At 47.7% G+C, this 20,239-nt stretch overlaps 1 protein-coding gene across 10 annotated transcripts in view; it reads left to right on the top strand.

Annotated features, from left to right (window-relative positions):
- Positions 1 to 15,283, top strand: part of LOC135916780 (acyl-CoA:lysophosphatidylglycerol acyltransferase 1-like) — a 151,504-nt gene extending 136,221 nt beyond the window's left edge. For all 10 annotated transcript variants that reach the window (XM_065450224.2, XM_070522445.1, XM_070522448.1 and 7 more), the window contains exons 6-8: positions 6,751 to 6,914; positions 9,587 to 9,904; positions 12,133 to 15,283. In XM_065450224.2, coding sequence (XP_065306296.1) covers positions 6,751 to 6,914; positions 9,587 to 9,856 — 434 coding nt within the window. In that variant the 3' untranslated portion in view covers positions 9,857 to 9,904; positions 12,133 to 15,283. The remainder of the gene's footprint in view (positions 1 to 6,750; positions 6,915 to 9,586; positions 9,905 to 12,132) is intronic.
- The last annotated feature ends 4,956 nt before the right edge of the window (positions 15,284 to 20,239 follow it).

A 20,239-nucleotide genomic window follows, 5' to 3' on the forward strand; every position in this document is an offset into this window, starting at 1 on the left:
TGTGTGCCTATTACAGCCGCTTTGTCAAGGACTTTTCAGGCATCGCTGAGTCAGTAACACATCACTAAATGTGATGTCGAGTTCAAGTGGGAAACGCCGCAGGCCGACGCATTTCAAGAACTCAAACGACGCATGCAGTCACCGCCGGTACTTGCGCACTTTGACGAAGACGCTGATACTGAAATACGCACTGACACCAGTAGCCTAGGTCTCCGTACCGTCCTAGTCCAGAGAAAAGACAGACTTGAACGCGTGATAGCTTGCGCTACCTGGCCATTGTCAAAAGCGGAAGGCAATTATTCTACAACCGAAAAGGAATGCCTCGCCATTGTTTGGGCTACAGCAAAATTTCGCCCTCACCTATATGGCAGGCCATTCAAAGTCGTCAGCGACCAAGACGAGTTGTGTTAGCTAGCGAATTTAAAGGACCCTTCAGGACGGCTGACGCAGGGGAGCCTCAGACTGCAAGAATATAACGTCACCGTAATATACAAGTCCGGAAGAAAACACTGACACCGACTGCTTATTACGCGCCCCATCGACCCCCCGCCGCACGATGACGAGAATGACGACGCCTTCCTTGGAATAATAAGCGCGGAATACTTCGCTGAACAGCAACAAGCAGACCCAGAACAGAAAAGCCTCATCAAGTATTTGGTAGGGCACACCAACGTTGTCCCTAAGACATTTAAGCGAGGATTGTCTTCGTTCTCGCTTCAAAACAACCTACTGGTGAAGAAGAACTTCTCACCAGTGCGAGCCAACTACCTTCTTGTTGTTCCCTCAGCGCTGTGTCCAGAAGTACTGCACGCCCTACATGACGGTTCTCCCAATTCTCCCAGACACTATCGAGGATACAGGAAAAGTATTACTGGCCGTGCCTGACCGCTGACGTCGTCTGTTACTTCAAGACATGCCGAGACTGTCAGCCACACAAGACTTCACCAACAAGGCCAGCAGGACTACAACTGCCGATCGAGCCTCCTTGCTGACCATTTCAGCAGATAATGATGGACTTGTTGGGACCCGTTCCGGCGTCAACAACCGGAAATAAGTGGATCGTCGTGGCGACAGACTACCTCACCCGCTTCACTGAAACTAAAGCTCTGCCAAAAGGCAGCGCAGCCGAAGTGGCGAAATTCTTTGTCGAAAACATCCTGCTGCGACATGGGGCCCCAGAAGTCCTCATCACCGAGAGAGGAATGGCCTTTGAGGTGGAGCTCACCCAAGCCATTCTGCAATACAACCAGACAAGCCACAGGAGGACAACTACCTACCACCCGCAGACGAATGGTCTTACGCTCCGGAGCACCTGAATAAGACCCTTGCTGACATGCTAACATTGTACGTCGACGTCGAGCACAAGACCTAGGATGCCGTCCTGCCGACGTAATCTTCGCTTACAACACGGCGGTGCAAGAAACAACACTGATCATGCCGTTCAAGCTGGTCTACAGCAGCAACCCGACGATGACGCTCAACGCCGTGCTGCCGCACGTCACTGACAAAGAGGATCTTGACGTCGCTACCTATCTCCAGCGCGCCCACCTACGGATTAAGAACCAGCAGCAAATAAGCCGACACTACAACCTCCAACGATGCTACGTCAAGTATCAGCCCGGCGACCGCATATGGGTTTGGACCCCGATACGCTGACGAGGACTTGGTGAGAAACTATTGCGACATTATTTCGGACGCTACAAAGTCATCCGACGTATTGGCGCACTGGACTATGAGGTCGTGCCAGACGGCATATCGCATTCACAGCGGCGCCGCGCACGATCTGAAGTGGTGCACATGGTGCGTCTGAAACCCTTTTACGGACGCTGATGAACTTCCTCATTTTGTTGTTTCTTTGCTAGAGGTGTTCTTTATTACTTTCGTTTGTTCGCAGCATTGGGTCAATGTTCTATAAGAAGGAGGTATTGACACGTGTGCTTGTTTGTCTTTATCTGGTGACCAAGTTTCACCGCCTAACAAATGTTATCGCACAGCGCAGGACGCGCCTGCATGTATCGGAAGTTTCTGGAATGTTATCGATGGTTCCATCCGCTGTCTGTTACCGAACCTTGTGTAATCTGATTGCATGTGTGTGCGACGCGAATAATATAGAACTTTGTGGAAGGCATGCGGGCCCCAGCGATTACTCTGGAACATTTGACGACTGATGTATAAAAGCCAACGCGCTTAACCCGCTGATCAGATTTCCGACGATTGCCGACTGTATTCGCCGCTATCGTTGTGCTTTAACTGTAACTTGCTTTTGAGGGCACAAGTTCGCCCAATAAACATTTAGTTTTGCCATTTACAGTTCTGTTACTCTGTTCGTCCCAGTCACTACCACGTGTCATTACGGTCTCATTTCATATGATTTTCCGACACGAGCGTCCACAACCGAAAACACAAGAAGTCCAATACGGTCATGCTTCTCTTTTACAACCAAATATGTTCCTGAAAATTGGATCTTGTGGCACCAATGTTCAATACATCACCAAACGGTGATCATATGATATGGCATTTCACATGTGTTTGTCAGAGCATGTGGTATGGTTTCGTTAGAAGCATATTTTACGCTTCCAATAGGCGATCGCACAAGCGCATAGCCGTTCACGGCCACATGTGCACAAAGTGAGTATCCTGTTTCGTTCTGGTGGCACCATATTCCAGCGTTGCCCACAAGCTCGATTTCGTTTGGGATTCCCATCGGCGCTCCTAAAACACTTGCAACAGGAAAGCAAGAAAAAGCATGTCTGGGGCCCCGCCAGCTCAACACACGTCAGCACCTCGTGCAGCAATGATTCTCGCCGAGTGAGCACGTGAAAAGATTTCTGCCAAAATGCCCTGTTTGAAGAAGCTGCTAGTGCAGGCCAATTTCAAGGAGGGTGCAAAAGTAAGCTTCTGGAAGCAGCAGTAACAACAATGTGCGTCTCGGGCAGCACGGGTCCCAACGGCTTTGCGTGCATCGGCGTCTCGTGCATTGCCAATTCGCGTAGATGTTAGCTGCAGTTGAGTCAGCCAATTTTTAGTAAATTCAGATCATACATTTTCCCGGTCAGTGTGTTCCTTTCTTGCACGCTTCTTCAGAACATATTGTTACACGTAGAAAGATGCAGGCGACAAGCTATGTACAAATATATTTACAAGGAAAATACGCTGCGCTTGGCCAAGAGGCAACAGCCCGCGCTAGCTTCTAAATCGTCGTCGTCGTCTTCACACTGCTGGCCTTTCGTGATCGCACATATTGTGCCGTAGCAATATGAAAGAGGTTCTCCAGTAGAGCCAGAAATGATCATCTGTTGAAGAGACCTAGAATAGAGATGACCAGTGACTCGTGCAGTAAATTGGAAGGGAAGGAAAATGTCAACTCTTCCGCCAGCTTACTTGTCAAGTAACCCTCAATCCTCAGGTTACAGAAAACTGTACCTTCGATGCTTCTTTCTAGATATATAACACGGAAGTCGTTTCTCGTGGCTTGCCCTGCGCTGAATTCGAGGAGGTTTGTTGCATTTAAAATAAAGAGTTGGTCTATAGGCTCTAGAGTGCAGACTCCGTTATGTAGGCCATTGATATGTTCATGAAAGTTGTTGAACTTCACAAAATTAAAGAAAGAAAAGGAACTGTGGCATGAAGTTTAGAACTTTGTAACTTAGTAATAAAAAAATGATGATGCAATTCTGTAAGCTCTACCTATTGAGCTATACGAAGTGGATGAAATTGACGTACTATTACACACCCCTCAGAAATGTACCAGTATCATATATGCGAGCAGGAATTTGGAAAACATGTGTAATCCAAGTGATAATTTCCCATTCAAGCTGTAAACTCATATTATCATATTTGTCCACTTCAGATGTTCTATCAGATTCGATTTTCATAACTGCGATATCTGGTTTTGATGCATAGTTACAAATTTGTAACCATTGTACCACAATTTCTTGGCAACTTGCGACAATTTTTAAGAAACGTGAAGGCCCTAGACGGAGATTCTGCTTTCTACAGTCTGTAGAAATTCAGCTGCCTTAACTGCAACAAACTTCATTCAGATCAGTTCCGAAGTGGTCTAATAAAGGTGCTTCTGCATTTCGCATATATTTATATAGGGAAATTGGAGTTAAGGTAAAGCATTCTTTTTAATGTCTGTGATGAAAACAAACAAGAATTTTGACATTTGTAGTCTTCAGTGACTTGAGATCACAAGACAGTGAACAGCTGTCTGGATAACTTAAGATCATGTTACTGTTATCATGTTACCATGTTACTGGCTTACGATTGCCTTGTGCACTGTTCGTAATGTGACAAGGGGCAAGGGTTTTGAAGGCTACCGGGGCTTTCTGTGAGCACGAGTTCCCCTCCAGTTGCACAGTGAGGTGTCAAAGCAGTTTTGCATGGCTTAGTTTTCACCAAGTGAAACAGCAATCTCCATTGCTCTGTGACCACTGCAACCCTTGTGCACTCCTCATGACTGGATTCCACGGAGCTGGTCGCATAGTCAATGATAGATGGGATTGTGGGCAGGGTCTTTTCCTCCCTACGTTCGGAATATACAGTGGAACCTTGTTCATACATTCTGAAAAAAACACGACAAAAAACATACTAAACAGGAAAACGTGTGATCCGAAGCAACTAAAAAATTTGACAGACTCAGCTGTTATTGACATCTACGTAATGCTAAGCATCGCGCGAATTGTTGCGGCATGAGACACTGAAGCGTGTCAAGCTGGTGGTGCTCCGGCGGCCTGGGACATGTTTTGTTGTTTTCCTATCGCATGTTATTCTAAGAGGGCGATGGGAAACTGAGGCGAAATCGGGCTGGTGGTCAACGTCGGAGGCCGCCGAAGTGAAATGTGATGCCTACATTGTGCCACCTGCAGCAGGGAACGGTGGCGCATTTGTATTATCGTCTACTAAAAGTGTGCAGTATGCTACCAATGGCACTACACACCACGTGATGTAAAAAAGATAGGTGAAGATGCTTATTGCAATAGGTTTGGCGGCGACAGCTGTGAGTTCAGCATGTGATGACCTGGACGGAGATTTGCTGGTGCCAGTATGAGAAACTGGAATAAGAAGCTCATGCATCTTCTTGTGTACATAGTACCTAGTGGCCGGAAAATGTATCATACAATCGCAGTCTGGCAACGTACTGAACGTTGGTACCGAAAAATCGTGTTTTTCAGGAACGAATGAACCGGTAAAAAATTAGCGTAATAATATTGGGTTATTTTTTGTGTTCTTGATTGCGAACGTTGCCACCAGCAAAACCTACGTAATGGGAACGTAACAACGAAGTTGTACTGTATTACCACAGGTTAACATATGGGGCAGAAACTTCGGCGTTTACAAAGAAGGTCAAGAACAAGTTAAGGACCACGTAAAAAGCGATGGAACGAAAGAGTAGCAGATTCACCTGCATGTCGCAGCATCGATTGCAATACAAAATTAGTGGACAGCTATGCAAAGTAGGAACACTAGTGTTATCGGCTCTATAAACTTGTAAATATAGGCATACCAGCTAAATTAGCGAGAATGGCGTCACGCCTGCACAAGCAGACATGAACACCTCTCACTCGATGACCACGGAAACTCGTTGCGAAAATTCTGGAGTGAGGAAGCGCGGCAGCAGTAGCGAGCGAATTGACCTTCTTGCTGCATCTCGCATCAACATGAACTAAGCCGTGAAAAGACGTGCACGGCAGACTCATTCCTGTCGCTATACTATACAGACTCATTCCCTTTCAAGATATAGCGGCCCAGACTGCCTGGGCTGCCCGGCGCACATCCTCCCTGCTTTCCTCACTTGCGTGCGCGACATTGAGCCACGACCGCCGGCTCGCCCTCGCACACTTTCACTTGCACACACAGCGTACGATGTGTGGCAACGATTTTCTCACCCTTGGACTTCATACGGAACCTCATGGTGATGGAAGAAATGCGCCTGGAGTGTCCATGTAATTTCTGTCGCAATAAAATGTTAGGCATGACATTAAGAAACGGGAAGAGAGAAGTGTAGATCAGAGAGCAAGCGGGGATAGCCGATGTTCTAGTTTATATTAGGAGAAAAAAATGGAGCTATGCAGGTCATGTAATGTGTAAGTTAGATAAGCGGTGGAAGATTAGAGTTACAGAATGGGTGCCAAGGGAGGAGAAGTGCTGTCGTGGACAGCAGAGAAGTAGGTGGGGTGATGAAATCAGGCAATATGCAGGTTCAAGCTGGAATCGGCTAGTGCAAGACGGGAGTAATTTTAGATCGCTAGCAGAGGCCTTCATTTTGTAGTGGACAAGAAAATAGGCTGATGATGATGATGACGTCTGCAGGTTATTGCATCAGTGCTATTTTGCACCGCAGCTGTGGTGTAAGGAATCCTAAATGTTCAACAGTTGTAAAAACTGCGAAGCATGACAACTCTTATTCTCTATTTAAATTAAATAACATGCAACATTTTCTCTGTGTGTATGTTTTCTTGGTCTTTTTTTTTTGTAGCAATAAAGGCACCAATTCTTTGTGAGCAGGGGGCAATCTTGTGCATCGCTCCGCTGTGGAAGCTGTGAATGGAAATTGCTGTGCGACAATGGTGATTTTGTTTGCCCCAGTTGCTGCATGCAAAAAAGGCATTGAGAGGTTTCAAGACGCAGACTAGAAAGTCGACACCGTTGGCCCTGACTGCGGCATTGGCAGCTGCTTGCTGTAAAGCAGCAGGGAATGCCAATTGTCACGAATGAACTGTGTGGTCTGTTTGCATTGGCATGCAGGAGAAGAACCAATCAAGTGGGTGGTGGACATCACTGTTGGCTACCCGGACATGGGCAAGCCCCTGGACCTGTTCGTCATCTCGGGCGGTTTCCGCAAGCAGTGCGTCGTCCACATGCACTACCGGCGTTTCCCCATTGCAGAAGTGCCCATCGATGACTCGGAGGTGAGAGCAGCAGTGGCTTTCCGCGTTCTGTCACGTCCACTCCATCCCCGCGGCTGATGGTGTCGCCCGCAATGAGGTGGCGCTGTCGTGAAGAGCGCTGGCAGCGTGGAGCGAATGCTTCATCTGCCTCTCACTACAGCGCACCTCTGGTACTCAAGACTACGCAACTTCCAGTGCTAAACGTGCAGGAAGATGGCGCAGGATGCCACACCTTCTCGGCTTACCTAGTCTGTGCATACGTGCCAGATTACCTCTGAAACAGGGCGCGCGGGCTGCACCTGTGCTCAGCCACGCTGATAGCCATGGGCAGGCGCAGCCGTGTTCGAAAAAGGAGAAGCTTGCCAACCCAGTCGATTTCAACCCAGAAGCACGCCGCTTTCGCAGCTGTCGCTGCCAACCTTATTGCGACAGGCACTTCGCCTACCTGTTTCACAGCATGTGGGGCCGTTGGAAGTGTACTGCATGCTTTTAGTTGGCGATAATCCCAATTTGCAGCCATTCTCTGCTGGAGGCAGTGCGATGTGAGCGTCCCGTTTCACTGTGACAGCATCTGGCGTTGTCCACCAGCTCCGTTCCGTTTGATTCTTGTCACCATCTGAAAACATTGCATAGCAGGAAAACAACAAAATATGTTGCGAGCTGCCGGAGTCCCACCATCTCGACGTGCATCGACGTCTCGTCGGCCTAGTCGCTGGCCAGGCTGTGATGTTTGTGAGTTCTGATCAGTGCTGCTCCTAGTGTGCGTTTTTTTGAAGGAAGAGCCCGCAAGCCACGCCTCTCGACTAGAGTCTTGTGTATAAGTGTAGCAGGGATTGGAAGCCGCTCAGACACTCCCATAAAATGTGGAGGTAATCTGGGAAGCTGCCAGGGAAGAGACGTGACCTACACCTGCACGTAGCGTTGATTACGGTAGACTATAGTGGGTGTGTTTGCATGTTCCTTAATAGCACTGTCTCTATCCTAGTTTTTCGCCTTTGCACTTCTGCTACTTTCAGGTGGATGACAAGTTTTCGTTTCATAAAGCTCCACCAATCACTGTTCACATTAGAGAGGTTTAGCTGGGAATTAGTGCACTTTGCTCACATTTCAGTCGCTCGGGCACTGCAAAGAACTGCGTTGATTTTGCATTTTTGACAGGCGCACACCCCAGAGACAAGAGCAACGCATAGTCAGCTTGGCTGCAAAACAACAGAGAAGCCAAGTTGGCACATGTTCTGCCCTAGGGCTATGGCAGCGACGCGAGAACAGTGTTCTGCTGCTGGCATAAGTGTGTGCACACACACACACACAAACACACTAGCATTACTAGTAAGCAGCCGTGTGTAAATTGTAAGTTTACATGGGCCTGAGGATAGCAGACGGTAAAAACTTGGCTAAAGCTGACTGTAGTCGCTGGCCAATAACACGGACACCGATAATTCCAACATGCCTGATTTATTCGGACAGCTCTGTGGCAACGCCACTAGCGCCATGGGCTTAATGTATAAGGACGACCGAAATTTCTGACACCTTACAACGCACCATGCAGTAATTCTGACCCCAACAGCATGAGAGTGCGCTATTTTGGCCATCAAGCCAAACAGAAATAGCATTTTCGTTTTGGTACATCACCAGCATTGTCGTCAGACATGTCGCTGGCGCCTCCTCAAAACTGAAACTAGCGGAGCCTAGTTGATCTAGCAGTCGCTGGTGAAGATTTGGTGCATGAATTGACTGTACATTCATTTATCTGTGGAGACAGCATAGCAACAGGTTGAGATACGGGCCGCATTTTGTAGCAATGCTTTCTGCTCAGTTCTATGCCACTCTTATCGTCTACCGTTCATGGCTGGCTGACCTGTTGATAACACATGCGGAACATTGCTCTGACCACTGACAAAGCGTGAAAAGCGCGAGAAGGAATACCATGAAAAGCATTGCTAGAAAATTATAGCCGCAGACTGCAGGCCAAAGTGCAGGCAGCAACACGATGGCAAACGTGGGCCATATTTTTGACGATCGCTTTCGGAGGTACTTTGAATCTCGTGATACTATTTTGTGGGACTAGCACCGAGCGTGCCAATAGGTGCCTGCGGTCTCGCACTGTGATAAGGTAGCGTGCTTGTCATTGTACCAGGAATGCCATCACTCGTAGATGCCGATGTATCTTGTGCTGGTGACAGGAAAGGTGACGTACGTGCTTGGCACTGTTCCAAGAGCACCGTCGATCGTAGGCATGCACTGGTCATGCAAAATTGACGGTATGCCCAAAAGTGATGGTTCGAGAATACAGTGCACCTCTTTTGGCCATTTGTGGAATAAAAGCACTTTAGGCAAATCCGGTGTGTCGGACTCCCCATTGTTTACACATGTTGGCGGTCCTTGTCGAGTCTGATGTATCTGGCGGCTAACAATGCTTAAAGGAAGATGTTTAAAGATTTTGCTTCATTGCGTGGCCTATATGGGAATTTCCAGGAAAATGGTGATTACATTGTTATAACCTGTGTCTTCATAATAAAGTTTTACTGTCAATGTCACAAAAATGTCTTAAATGTGCCTTTCTAGACTTCGCTGAGGTGCTATCATGATGATTGGTATTTGCATTGCTTGAGGAAGGCTTGTTTCCTGTTTTACTTCCTCATCTAAATTTAAGTGCTGTGGCAGCGTACCTTTAATGTCCGCTCATTCTTCAGGCCCTCACGAAATGGCTGTACGACCGGTGGGCGGAGAAGGAGGACCTCCTGGATATTTTCTACCGCACGGGGCGCTTCCCGGGGCGGCTCCACCAGGGCAGCGGGGAAGACGGCAGCAACAACCTCGCTCCTCTGCGCGAGACGCCCCTGCGCGTCGACTTCAACATCGCCTGGATTGTGCTCGTGCATGCCTTCTTCATCATGTCGACGCTGTTCCACGTGGCCTTGTGCCGCTGGCTCGCCTCGCTCGTGCCGCTGCCGTTCTGGTGACAGTTCCTTGCTGCGATGACGGGAACGGAGAGTGCGAGAGCTGCTGTGGTGCGGACTCCTGCGTGGTTGCACTGTGTGGCAGGGATTTTTGCAGAGCGGCCTCAAAGGCGGCTAGGTTTAGGCTTTTGAAAACATGCGCTCCCTTCTCACTTGAAGGCTTGATTCTTTCGGAGTTGGGAGGTTGGAGCATCATTTGCATCTGGTTGTGCAGGAAGAAGCTTTTCTCCCTGGGAGGGGTGGAGCTGTCTTGTGATTGAAGGCTCTTAGAATGCCCCCCGATTGCGTGTTGAAAAAGTGTTGAATGGGGTCCGAGGCTTGGAAAGCCGGGTGGCTACATGTGTGTGTGTGTGCGTGTGTGTGTGTGCACGTGTTTGTGTGTCGGGCAGTCCCGTGAGAAAGGCTTTAGGAAAGACAGTTGATGTGGGGTGAAAAATGCTTTGCGGGAAAGTGCTTTCCGCCAAATTAAAACCCGAGAATATACCTGGAGTTTGGTGTGGGAAAATTCAGGCTGATGCTTCATATTGTGCTGAGGAGAGGCCTGGAAAACTGGGAGAGATTCCTTGATGATTATTGGAGACGGCAAGCAGTGAGAAAAGCATCAGGAAAGTCCGTGAAAATGCTCGCTGACCCTGGGACCAGCAAATTCGAACAAGCGCATGCTGCCATACTTGGCTAAGAGCCTCAGGAATGCCTAGCAGGAACATTAGGAATTCCATTCAGTGCCGAAGCCACTTAAATATAGGCTCGCGCAACAGTCTGTCGATGTCATGCTGAACCTGTTTGTATAATGACATATATGTACTAGCAAGTTGCATGACAGACATCAACTTGGTTTTTTGTAAGTTTTATGCAATAGTCTTATCATCCTTTATAAAAGTCAAAACTACAATGTTGCAGGTATACCATAATAACTCTTATATAATGTGAGCATCACTGTAAGCGTCATAATAAAGGGCAGTTCTGGTGCTATTAAAGATGATTCCTAACCTGTAGATATTGGAAGACGAAAGATTTAAATGACTTATGCTGATCGGGAAATATTCCTGACGCAAACTTCCTTGTTTTCAGCCTCTGTGGCAGGTTCCAGCTAAGAAACTCGTTTGCTTGTCAGCTTCCGTGAGTGTGCTTGAGTCATTTGAGCCAACTTAGCTTTAACTCAAGCCTAACTGCAGGCCTAATTTCTCAGCTAAGTTGAAGCTATGCCTGACTTGGCAGCCGGTGATTGATTACTGCTTCCACTCATAGCCTGAATTATCAGTTACTTGATTGTGCATAGAAAATAATTTAGTCATTATTATACTTTGTTCTTGTCAAAACTCCTTTCGTTTACTTTTGTTTAGCTCTATTGGTTCTAGCATTTGTACCTCAGCTGTTGCTTTTTGGATAAACACTGCAGTGAATTTTGCAACAAGTGGGCATTTCACCGGCATGTGGCAGCAACTTTGTCAGGAGTTTTAACAATTTCTTCGATGCTGTACCGTGCAGCCATTCGTGGAAAGTTTCACTACCCCCAGGCAGCCATGAATAAAGATGCTCGCACATTGAAAAATGCTCATGTTGCTACTGATAAGGATGGCAGTGGGTTCGATTTTTGAGTGAGACCTCAAACCAGTGTGTCAGCTAAGCACCTGAAGTCATTAGGATCTCAAAAATGAAATGTTAATTCAAATAGCTAAAATCCAAAGACAAACCTCGCACTGTATGCAGGTGTTTATGACATTTATAATATTCCGGCACCGGTGTTTATGACATTTATAATATTCCGGCACCAGCTTTTAAGCATCTGTAGATACTTCAGGTGGCAGCCCCTTGTGGCACTCAGAAGTCGAGCGGAACCGTTCGTTAGTAGGAGCTCACAGGAATTCACTTGAGAACTGGTAGGAGAGCATCCACACTCATGGAAGGGCTCTTGCAATACGTATTGCCTACCAGTTAGCAGCTTCTGGATGGCCACCAAGTCCAGCTGGAGCACCCAAGTTTTTGTGTAGCTCACTTATTGTACTCAAGTTTATTTCGGCACAAAAGAAAAAAAGTTCAAAAAAACTACGGACGGCAACTCTACTATGGAGCGTGAGACGGAAGGGCTTATCTTTCCCCTTGCAAGTGCAATCAGGTGCAAGCTTTGAAATAAAACACTACATTCGCCATTTGATAACGCATTTGTATCACAACAGACAAAATTTGTTGTATGCACAATGCTCTGTCATGGAGCAGAGATATTACGAAAGTAAGCAAGAATGCCTCGCCTGACTCAGCCTCACTGATGGCAATTTCAGGTAGCTAAGCCCCGTGCGACATGCCCAGCATCAGGCTACAGGAGTGCGACTCCGGAGCAAGAAGCCCGCCTTGATGTAGGCCACGAAAACGTCCAGAACAATTACGAGTGTGGCCAGACTGTGGCCATGTGATGACTGTGTGACTCCGTTCATCAGCACCGTTCTCTCGCGGCCGTGCCGTGGTGGCAACCAGTTTGGACGCCCACGACGACAGAACTAGAGTTCGACAGATGTGCTGCTGCTGTGTTGAGCTACCAGGTGGCCATGCTGGCATGCTTGGCTGCAGCGCTTGATCGTCTGTTTCGAGTTCGCAGAAATGTGATGATTTGACACTGGTGCCTGATGAAAAAGTGACTGGGATTTCGTGGTGTACCTCGGTGAGATGTAAATTACGAAGGTTTACCGGGGCAAAAGAGACGTACAGTTTATTGGGCTGTGATCCATGTGGAAACGTTTAGCCATTGCTTTCAGTTTGTTTGTCACAAGAAATTTTCATAGTGCCGTGGACTGAATGCTCGCATTTTGACAAGCCCAAGCTTTTCTTTCTCTCGCGGTGTCTGAGATTCGAGTGTTGTGGCTTGAGCATTTTGAGTTTCAAAGGTGGGAAGCCTTTATCGTGGGAGTGAAATGCACAGGTGTCAACTGTGGCGTAATTATAGCAAATTGTGTTGCTGTTACATTGGTCTGTTGGGTTTTGTTTTCTGCATGCTGTGGTGGACAATCTGATGCAATTTGCTAGCATGTAAGAAGCACTGCTTTTTAGTTAGTGTAGTATACCTAATTGTTGGCCACAAAGATAGCGCAGCACTTTATCTTTTTTTGTTCTTTTGTTATTACTAAGGAACTCGGATGCCGGGAAACACATTCCCTGATTTACCATCATTCTCGCTTCTTTTAAAAAAAAAGAAGAAAAGCCTTGAGGCAAATTGTTTTTGATGTAAGAAAGACTTATGCTCGCAGTTATTGAGGTGCAGCCTCGTCAATCTTGGAATGAGTGCCATGTCTTTTATTCTAGCCATTTTCTCACTACGACACTCTGATTTTGAATCTTTGTGCTGGTCACGCTAGTGAGCTCATGTTATTTGGATTGTACATTCAATCGTTGTCACTGTTGATTGTCTTTTCGTGGATGTTCATGAAGCAAATTTTTTATTTTCTCCTGAAGACCAAATTGTGGAATGTTTCAGGGGCACCCCAGCCGATGTATAGTAGCCGCTTTCATTAAAATAGGGAGATATGTTCCCGCTGTGGGCAAGAAACAGGTCAAGCATGCATGCAATTATAGCTGACCTATACAAGAGCACCTGCGCATCGAAGAGTTAGCCATTCAGAGCTAGTTGCTAAATTGATAAGATAAACTTACCCAGTTTGCACAAGGTTGTAGACAAGGCCAAGGACACTTGCCCATGGTCTGTGCAAGGGAGCATGGCGTAAGTATTTGTGCAGTGCATCAAAATGACCAGTTCATGGTGCTTTAGCATGTATAGTACCTTTAGCGTTCACTTTGATTAGTTTAGCAGCATTCTTCACACTCTTATGAATCATGGCACAGTAGCATGCAGAAAGAAACCGTGAAATGGTCTGTGCAGAAATGATAGCAGCCTGTGGCTGAAGGTTTCGGTAGACGCAGTTCCGTGCAACGTCTTTTTCAGGCTCGCACCTTACGAGGAGTTTTCATGGCATAGCACTTGAACAACAAAGCTGGGCTTATTGGTACAAATGCTGTGACTCTTAATTTAGCAGTGCTAAAAACAAGTAAGCTTTTGTGGCGACTGCGACCTGCTGTGCTTGCGAGTACTTGGTGGGGATGCCATTCATTTGTAAAAGAATTTGTAAAGAAAAACGTGGGAGAGGTTTGGCAGAATGTGTTCAAATTTGTATAACTGCACAGTAAAAGCACAGTCACAAACAGATTGATAAGCTGTTGAGAGTACACCAGGTGTAGCCAGAGCTGTATCTGGGCTAGAGTGAGGTAAGGTTCTTTGAGCTGTGATTTGTGTAGTTGTATATGCGAGTATGGGAGAACGACACATCGGCAGTCATCCCCCGTGTGTTTTGCTGTCTCTTCTTTGTTTATAGCACCGGTGAATTATGGATTGCGATACTTTGAACAAAAGTGTGAGATTCCCACCAAGACCTGTGTTGTTGCCACAGGCTGGCATATGGACTGCTCGCAAGTGTCACACGCTGCTTTGTTTTTTTTGTTTTGCCATCAACTCCAGCATCCTACGATGAGCTAAGTTTCGGGTTGCTCGTGAGTGACTTGTGTCAGCTGCCCTCTTGCAAACTTACGACGAAAGTGGTCCTGTAAATGAATTGCACTATTAGAGCTTGCCCACTTTGACTGGCGCAAGCTTCATCACGTCTGTGCACCCTGAGATTGCAGTGACCATAACGCTCGGCGATCACCGAGAAGTGGTGGCTAGAAAACTCTGCACAGTTTCGAGTCATATCTAGGGTAGAATTTTCCAGAGCTTGGAACTCTTCACAATTATCACCCTTTAGAGTGTGTTTTCGCCACACAAAATCGTCGACGTGTGCGTTTGTTTCACTGTGGCATGCCTAGTACTTTAATGGCAGGAGCCTAGGTCCCTAGGCTTCTTTTTACGGACCTAGGTGCCAGGTATCCTAGGAGTCGGGTACCTAGGCATATAGTACCCAGTATAGGTTGCCAGGTTCTTAGGTGCGATATGCAAAGGTACATGTAGCAGTCGTCGCTGGATGCATTGAGCACTTGGTGTGAAGAAACCGGATGAACAGAAGGTTCTCACCGATTATCACTTTGTGGCAAAGTTACACCTGAAGGGTGTGCAACGTAGACACCTGCAAAAAGAGCTATATGGTCATGTCAGTGCGTACACTGCGCTTAAGTGAATTAGGTTTGCGAAAAGGTCTATGTTCTGGAGTGTAAGAGAAAGAAAGGAAATGCTGATTGGAACCATCGGTTTCCTTTTGCACTTGCACTCTGCAGTGTGTGTTGACTTCTCATGATTTGACTGCCACTGCATGTCTTGTTCGTATTCAACAACAGTTTGTTACACTTCACTGCTACTGCTGTACATAGAAATGCATCTTTTCTTTTTCTTTTTACTGTATGCTGCATAAATATGTTACTTTCGTACAGAGAGTGCATAAAATTTCACGAATTGTGTCGTGTTGTCGGACTCTTTGTGGCAGCTAAGGTGCGGCCTGATTACACATGTGATAACATATGGCTGTTTGTAGTGCATAGAAAATCTGGACATTATGTACAGAACCTGCAATGGCCAGAGCAAGTGGTTGCAGCTAGTCAGTTTTCTTGACAAAATCTCCACGAGAGTTAGCATGAGAAACTTATGCACATGTCAACTTATTTCCAGCTACTTTCTTGTGGAGCAAACAGTTAGTGGCCTAGGTAAATTCTACGCAAATTGTTGCACTTCTTTTAGGCACCAACTTGGCGTACTGCGAATGTGGCATGGAGCGTAAGCAGAGCACCAAATTCTTATGCTCGCTTTCAAGTACAAATTCTCGTCCAGGCCACTACATTTTTCAGCCTCGGCCCCTTGAGCTCCTGAAAGGCATTTTTTTCTAATTGGCCTTCCTGCCATAGTATTCAGGCACTACCTCTCTTACGAACCTTGCATATAAGCCTTACCACGCAGTGTCTAGTACGTGTGGAAAATCTTTCCAAGGCAGTGGTGAGACCTGCATCGTGTGAATACTGTCATTGTTTTACAGTGAATAGGTTTCTTTGGCTCTTTTGCCCATTTTTATGGTCAGCTAGAGCTGCACATGCCCTGGGGCAACCGAGTTGCGGGGCAATGCGTCATTGTGCTGTCATCTCTATCATCGTCATTCCATTGTTGCCACAAGCTGCAGTGTTGCCGTCTACCAAAACATATCGACGGTAATTTGTGTCGTCATCATCAAACACCAGCAGTATGCTTCACAACTACTGTTTCTAGTATCTACATTTAATCTTTGGTAAGTGTAACTTAAGGCTAAACCCCATGAGCGCGATTTTGTGCGCGACAGCGACGAGCGACGGCTTCGAGCGACAGATTGGGCCGTCGCGTGAACAGATCGCTTGGTCTTGTCGCGTGATCGCTCGGTTCTGCAAATCTAGAATCCGTCGCTCGTCGCCCGGAAGTGCTATGTGCGACTAGCCCATGGCGCAAAGCCGGAACTGGATGTACATAACTCCAGTACTTCCGATTGTATTGATAGCAAACGATTGAATTTTTATACGTGCAAGGATAAGAACCTACTGCAAGACTTTCAGAAATATTTTATGCTGCTTTTTGTAGTAAAATACATCAACTTAAGTTAATAAAGCACGCGTCACGCTAGTTTCGGCGCCTATATTGCTGCCCTCATACCGGCAACACTAGGGATACGTCGCTCGAAGCCGTCGCTCGCATGGGGTGCAACTTGTAGGCGACAAGCGAACGTGACAGCTAAGGCCCCTCCATCCACGCGCCACCGCCGCTTTCTTGGTCGGCGGAAACGTGTATGGAGGGGCTTTAGTGACCGCCATCTCCATCGTGTCGCTTGTAGCTGTCGCGTGCAAGATCGCTTGCATGGGGTTTATACTTTATTCGTTTACATTGGCAATCATGCTCGATGGTTTCTGCAACAACATTTTCAATGCAAAGCAGTCTTCGCCCCATACCAGGCACTTCACAGCAGGTATGCAGGAAGGCAAGTTCTTGTCTCCCGTGGTGTTGGACTCTTCAGTAAAAAAAAAGTTGCAGTTTCGCCCGATAGCAAATTAGTGGACAGCCATACGAAGTAAGGATCGCTTTATCGGCTGTACAAACTCGTAAACTGCAGGCACGCTAACCAAATTACCAAGCATGCATGATGTCACGCGTGCACAAGCAAACGTGAACACGTCTCGCTTGGTGGCTGCGGAAGCTTGCCGTCAAAGCGCCGAAGTGAGGAAGCGCGGCAGCAGCACCGAGCGAATTGACCTTCGTGCCGCATCTCGCATCAATACGAACCAAGCCGCGAAAACGGCGTGCGGCGGACTCTGCCCCCATCGCAGGCGGCGTTCAAGATGCAGCGGCCCGAGCGGGCGCGCACGGCAGCCCGGGTCTCCCGGAGCCACGCGCGCGTAGGAACACTGCGCGCTTCCTCCCCGCTTCCCTCCCTTGCTTGGGCGAGATTGGGCCGCGGTCGTCGGGCCATCTTCGCACGCTTTCATTCGCACACACGGCGCGCGGCGAGGATTTTGTCGCCCTTGGACTTTAAATGAAACCTCACTGCGACGCCGACTGCAGAAATGCGCCTGCGGTTGCTATGGCAATAGAAGTGTCCGATAGTGCGATCGAACCTCTGTCAGTAGAAGGGCCTGATGGTCTACTCATTAGGCGACAACTTATTTTTCTTTCTTTCCTTCTTGTGTCGGGGACAAATATGCCAACTCTTTTTGAGATTTGTCAGGTGGGCTGAACCTTATCGACAACGTTACCAGCGTCGCATAGCAACAAGCATCCCACTTCCATCGTTCCCTCGTCGCAGCTTTGCTATTATGTGCCTTCGGGATCGGTGCAGGCTGTAACTTCACCAGGGTATGAAAAACACATTGTGTCAAGTTGTGGTGACCGTCATGAACACAGCATGAAAGCTATGACACTAAGTTTTATTGGGTGATCTTGTGCCTACAAAATCGAGGGACTATGAAACCACAACTAAAGCGGCAAACACAGTCGATCATGATTGTCAGAAATCGGATCTGCGGGTCAAGTGCGTCGGGTTTTATACGCGAGTCGAGGAACGTTCCAGAGAAATCGCTGGTGCTCGCGTCTCTTCCAGGAAGAACTACACAATTCGCGTCGTGCATATGTGCAGCCGTATTACGCAAGTTTCGGTGCCTGTTACCAGACAGCGGATAGAACCACCGATAACATTCCAGAAACTTGCGATACATGCGGGCGCGTCTTGCGCTGAGCGATAGCATTTGGGGGACGGTGAAACGCGGTCACCCGACGAGAGATAAACAAGTACACGTGCCAGTTGTCTATGCCGTCATAGTCTCCCATTCGCACTTTCTAGGGGCGCAGCGCATGTTCAAGATGACGGTGTTAGCGGTGATGGAGGGGTCGACGTAGCTTTGAGAAGTGTGTCTCGAGAAGCAGACAGCTTGCGAGTCTTCAGGGTCACTCAGATTCCCCGGCCTTTCTAGAGAAACGCAGAGGTGTATCGCCGAACAAGAGACTGCGCTTCACGCCGGCCGCGTCGTATATGGCGCAGGTTAGGTGACCACGAGCACCATTGTCTGCCTTCAGACTCTGGCGATGGTTGCGTGTGGCGCGGCTGAATGCGGCCGCGCGGGCGCTGTGTTGAAATCGATCTGCTTTGGGTACAGAGCCTAAGCGCGCCGAGGACTGATGGCTTCGTGTGGGCTGTGTTCTGCGGCTTAGTTCGCATTGGAACGAGGGACAGCACGAAGGGCTATTCGCTCTTACGCCAGAGCCACAGCGAGTGTCCGCGGTGACCGAGTGACATGTGTTCATGTTTGCCTGTGCGCACGTAGCACCATGGTCATTAACTTGCTTAGTAAGTAAATGTCTATCACAGTTCGTACGACTGCTAAAACTAGTATCCTTAATGCTGATATCTATCGAATTTGCTATCGCAATCGGTGCTTCAACTTTCGGGCAAAACTGCGACATTGTTATCTAAGCATGCACAAAGCTCTGCTTGCATGGTTACGCGTAAGGTTGCATTTATTGGAGCGGCTGAAATCATTAGGTTTGAAATCATTAGGTTTTATTTCAGCTAATACTGTCCAATAATTTTCGTCAAGCTAACCCCACACTAAGGAGCGAAATGAAATTATATTAGCAGTTGCCTTTCAACTGAATGTTACGACGTGCTGCGTGATCGTCATAAAAATACCCTATTTTAGCTTTTCTTTTGTAGCAGCGAGTCAAAATGCAAAAGCCTACGATTTACTTGTGAATAAAAATAACTTCACTCTCGTGACATCAAAACAACATTTTATAGAACATCTCAAGCCGTCGCGTAACCACTGCGAGAGTTATGCGATCATGGCAATTAATAATGCATGCACTTATTGTAATAAATGTGACATGATGCGAGGGAATGGTAACAAGCTTTTCTCTCTGTCTCTTTTTTTGTTATTTTTCTTGCTGCGTGTCATCTCATTAACATTTAGTATCGCAAATTGCTGAGGGATCAACACATTGCGACAAGTCGCTAAAGTGCAGCGTTCACGTATAGCTGTGACCACTTGATTGAGAAGAGTTGAAATTGCCCTCTGCGGTGCACTTGAAACACAAAGCGACAATAAATTGGTACGATTGTGGTGAACGGAGGGCGGCGACGGTCGCACATCGCGCACTCGACGTTGTAGGAGTTGAGGACGGACGTCGGGATGAAACACTTGGGAGCTTTGTTTTACATTATTTACAGTGAGAGTCAATGAACAGTCGTACAGTCATTACGGGCCGGCAGCAACTCGGACGCTGCGGCCCGTCGCAAGAAGTTCGAAAGAGATGAATAAAGGAATGCTCTAGGAATCCTCTGGAATGCTCCTCTTTGCTGCTCCCGGTCTGTGTCTTTTAAGCCTTTCGATCTCGGTTTAAAACGACGTTCGGCCAATGGGCGAGCCCGCTCAGATGACGCCATTTTCTGCCAATGGTAGTCGCCCGTGCGATGGTGTCATACCCGGCAAAGACAGTCGCCGCTTGGTCCCCCGGCGGTCTTGCATTGCTGACTTACGCGCCGTCACAATAGCCAGGTGGGGCGACGGCGTACCAAGGCGGGCAGAATTTCACGCTGCCTTACTTCTCCCTGCGGTCTTGCCTCGCTGGCTTGCAACGTGTCGGCACAATGGGCGTAGGGGGCTACGCTGCCAGGCCTTCCCGGTACTTCACAGCCGTCTTGCTTCGGACCCACTTGCAACAGTGCCGGGCTATCCCTTCGCTTTCTGGAAGATTCAAGCATTGAATAGCTCCACCGGCAGCATACGAAGTGGGGGCCTTCAACCTGTTTGCACGTGCGCGCCTCTGGAATGTGGCATCCGTGTTTCTGCGCTCCTTAAATAGCTGTGGTGCGATTCGATGTGGTCTGGGGAACTCGAAGTAGGCTCAGGAAA

Source organism: Dermacentor albipictus, chromosome 7 (assembly GCF_038994185.2).
Source record: "Dermacentor albipictus isolate Rhodes 1998 colony chromosome 7, USDA_Dalb.pri_finalv2, whole genome shotgun sequence".
NCBI lineage: Eukaryota > Metazoa > Arthropoda > Arachnida > Ixodida > Ixodidae > Dermacentor > Dermacentor albipictus.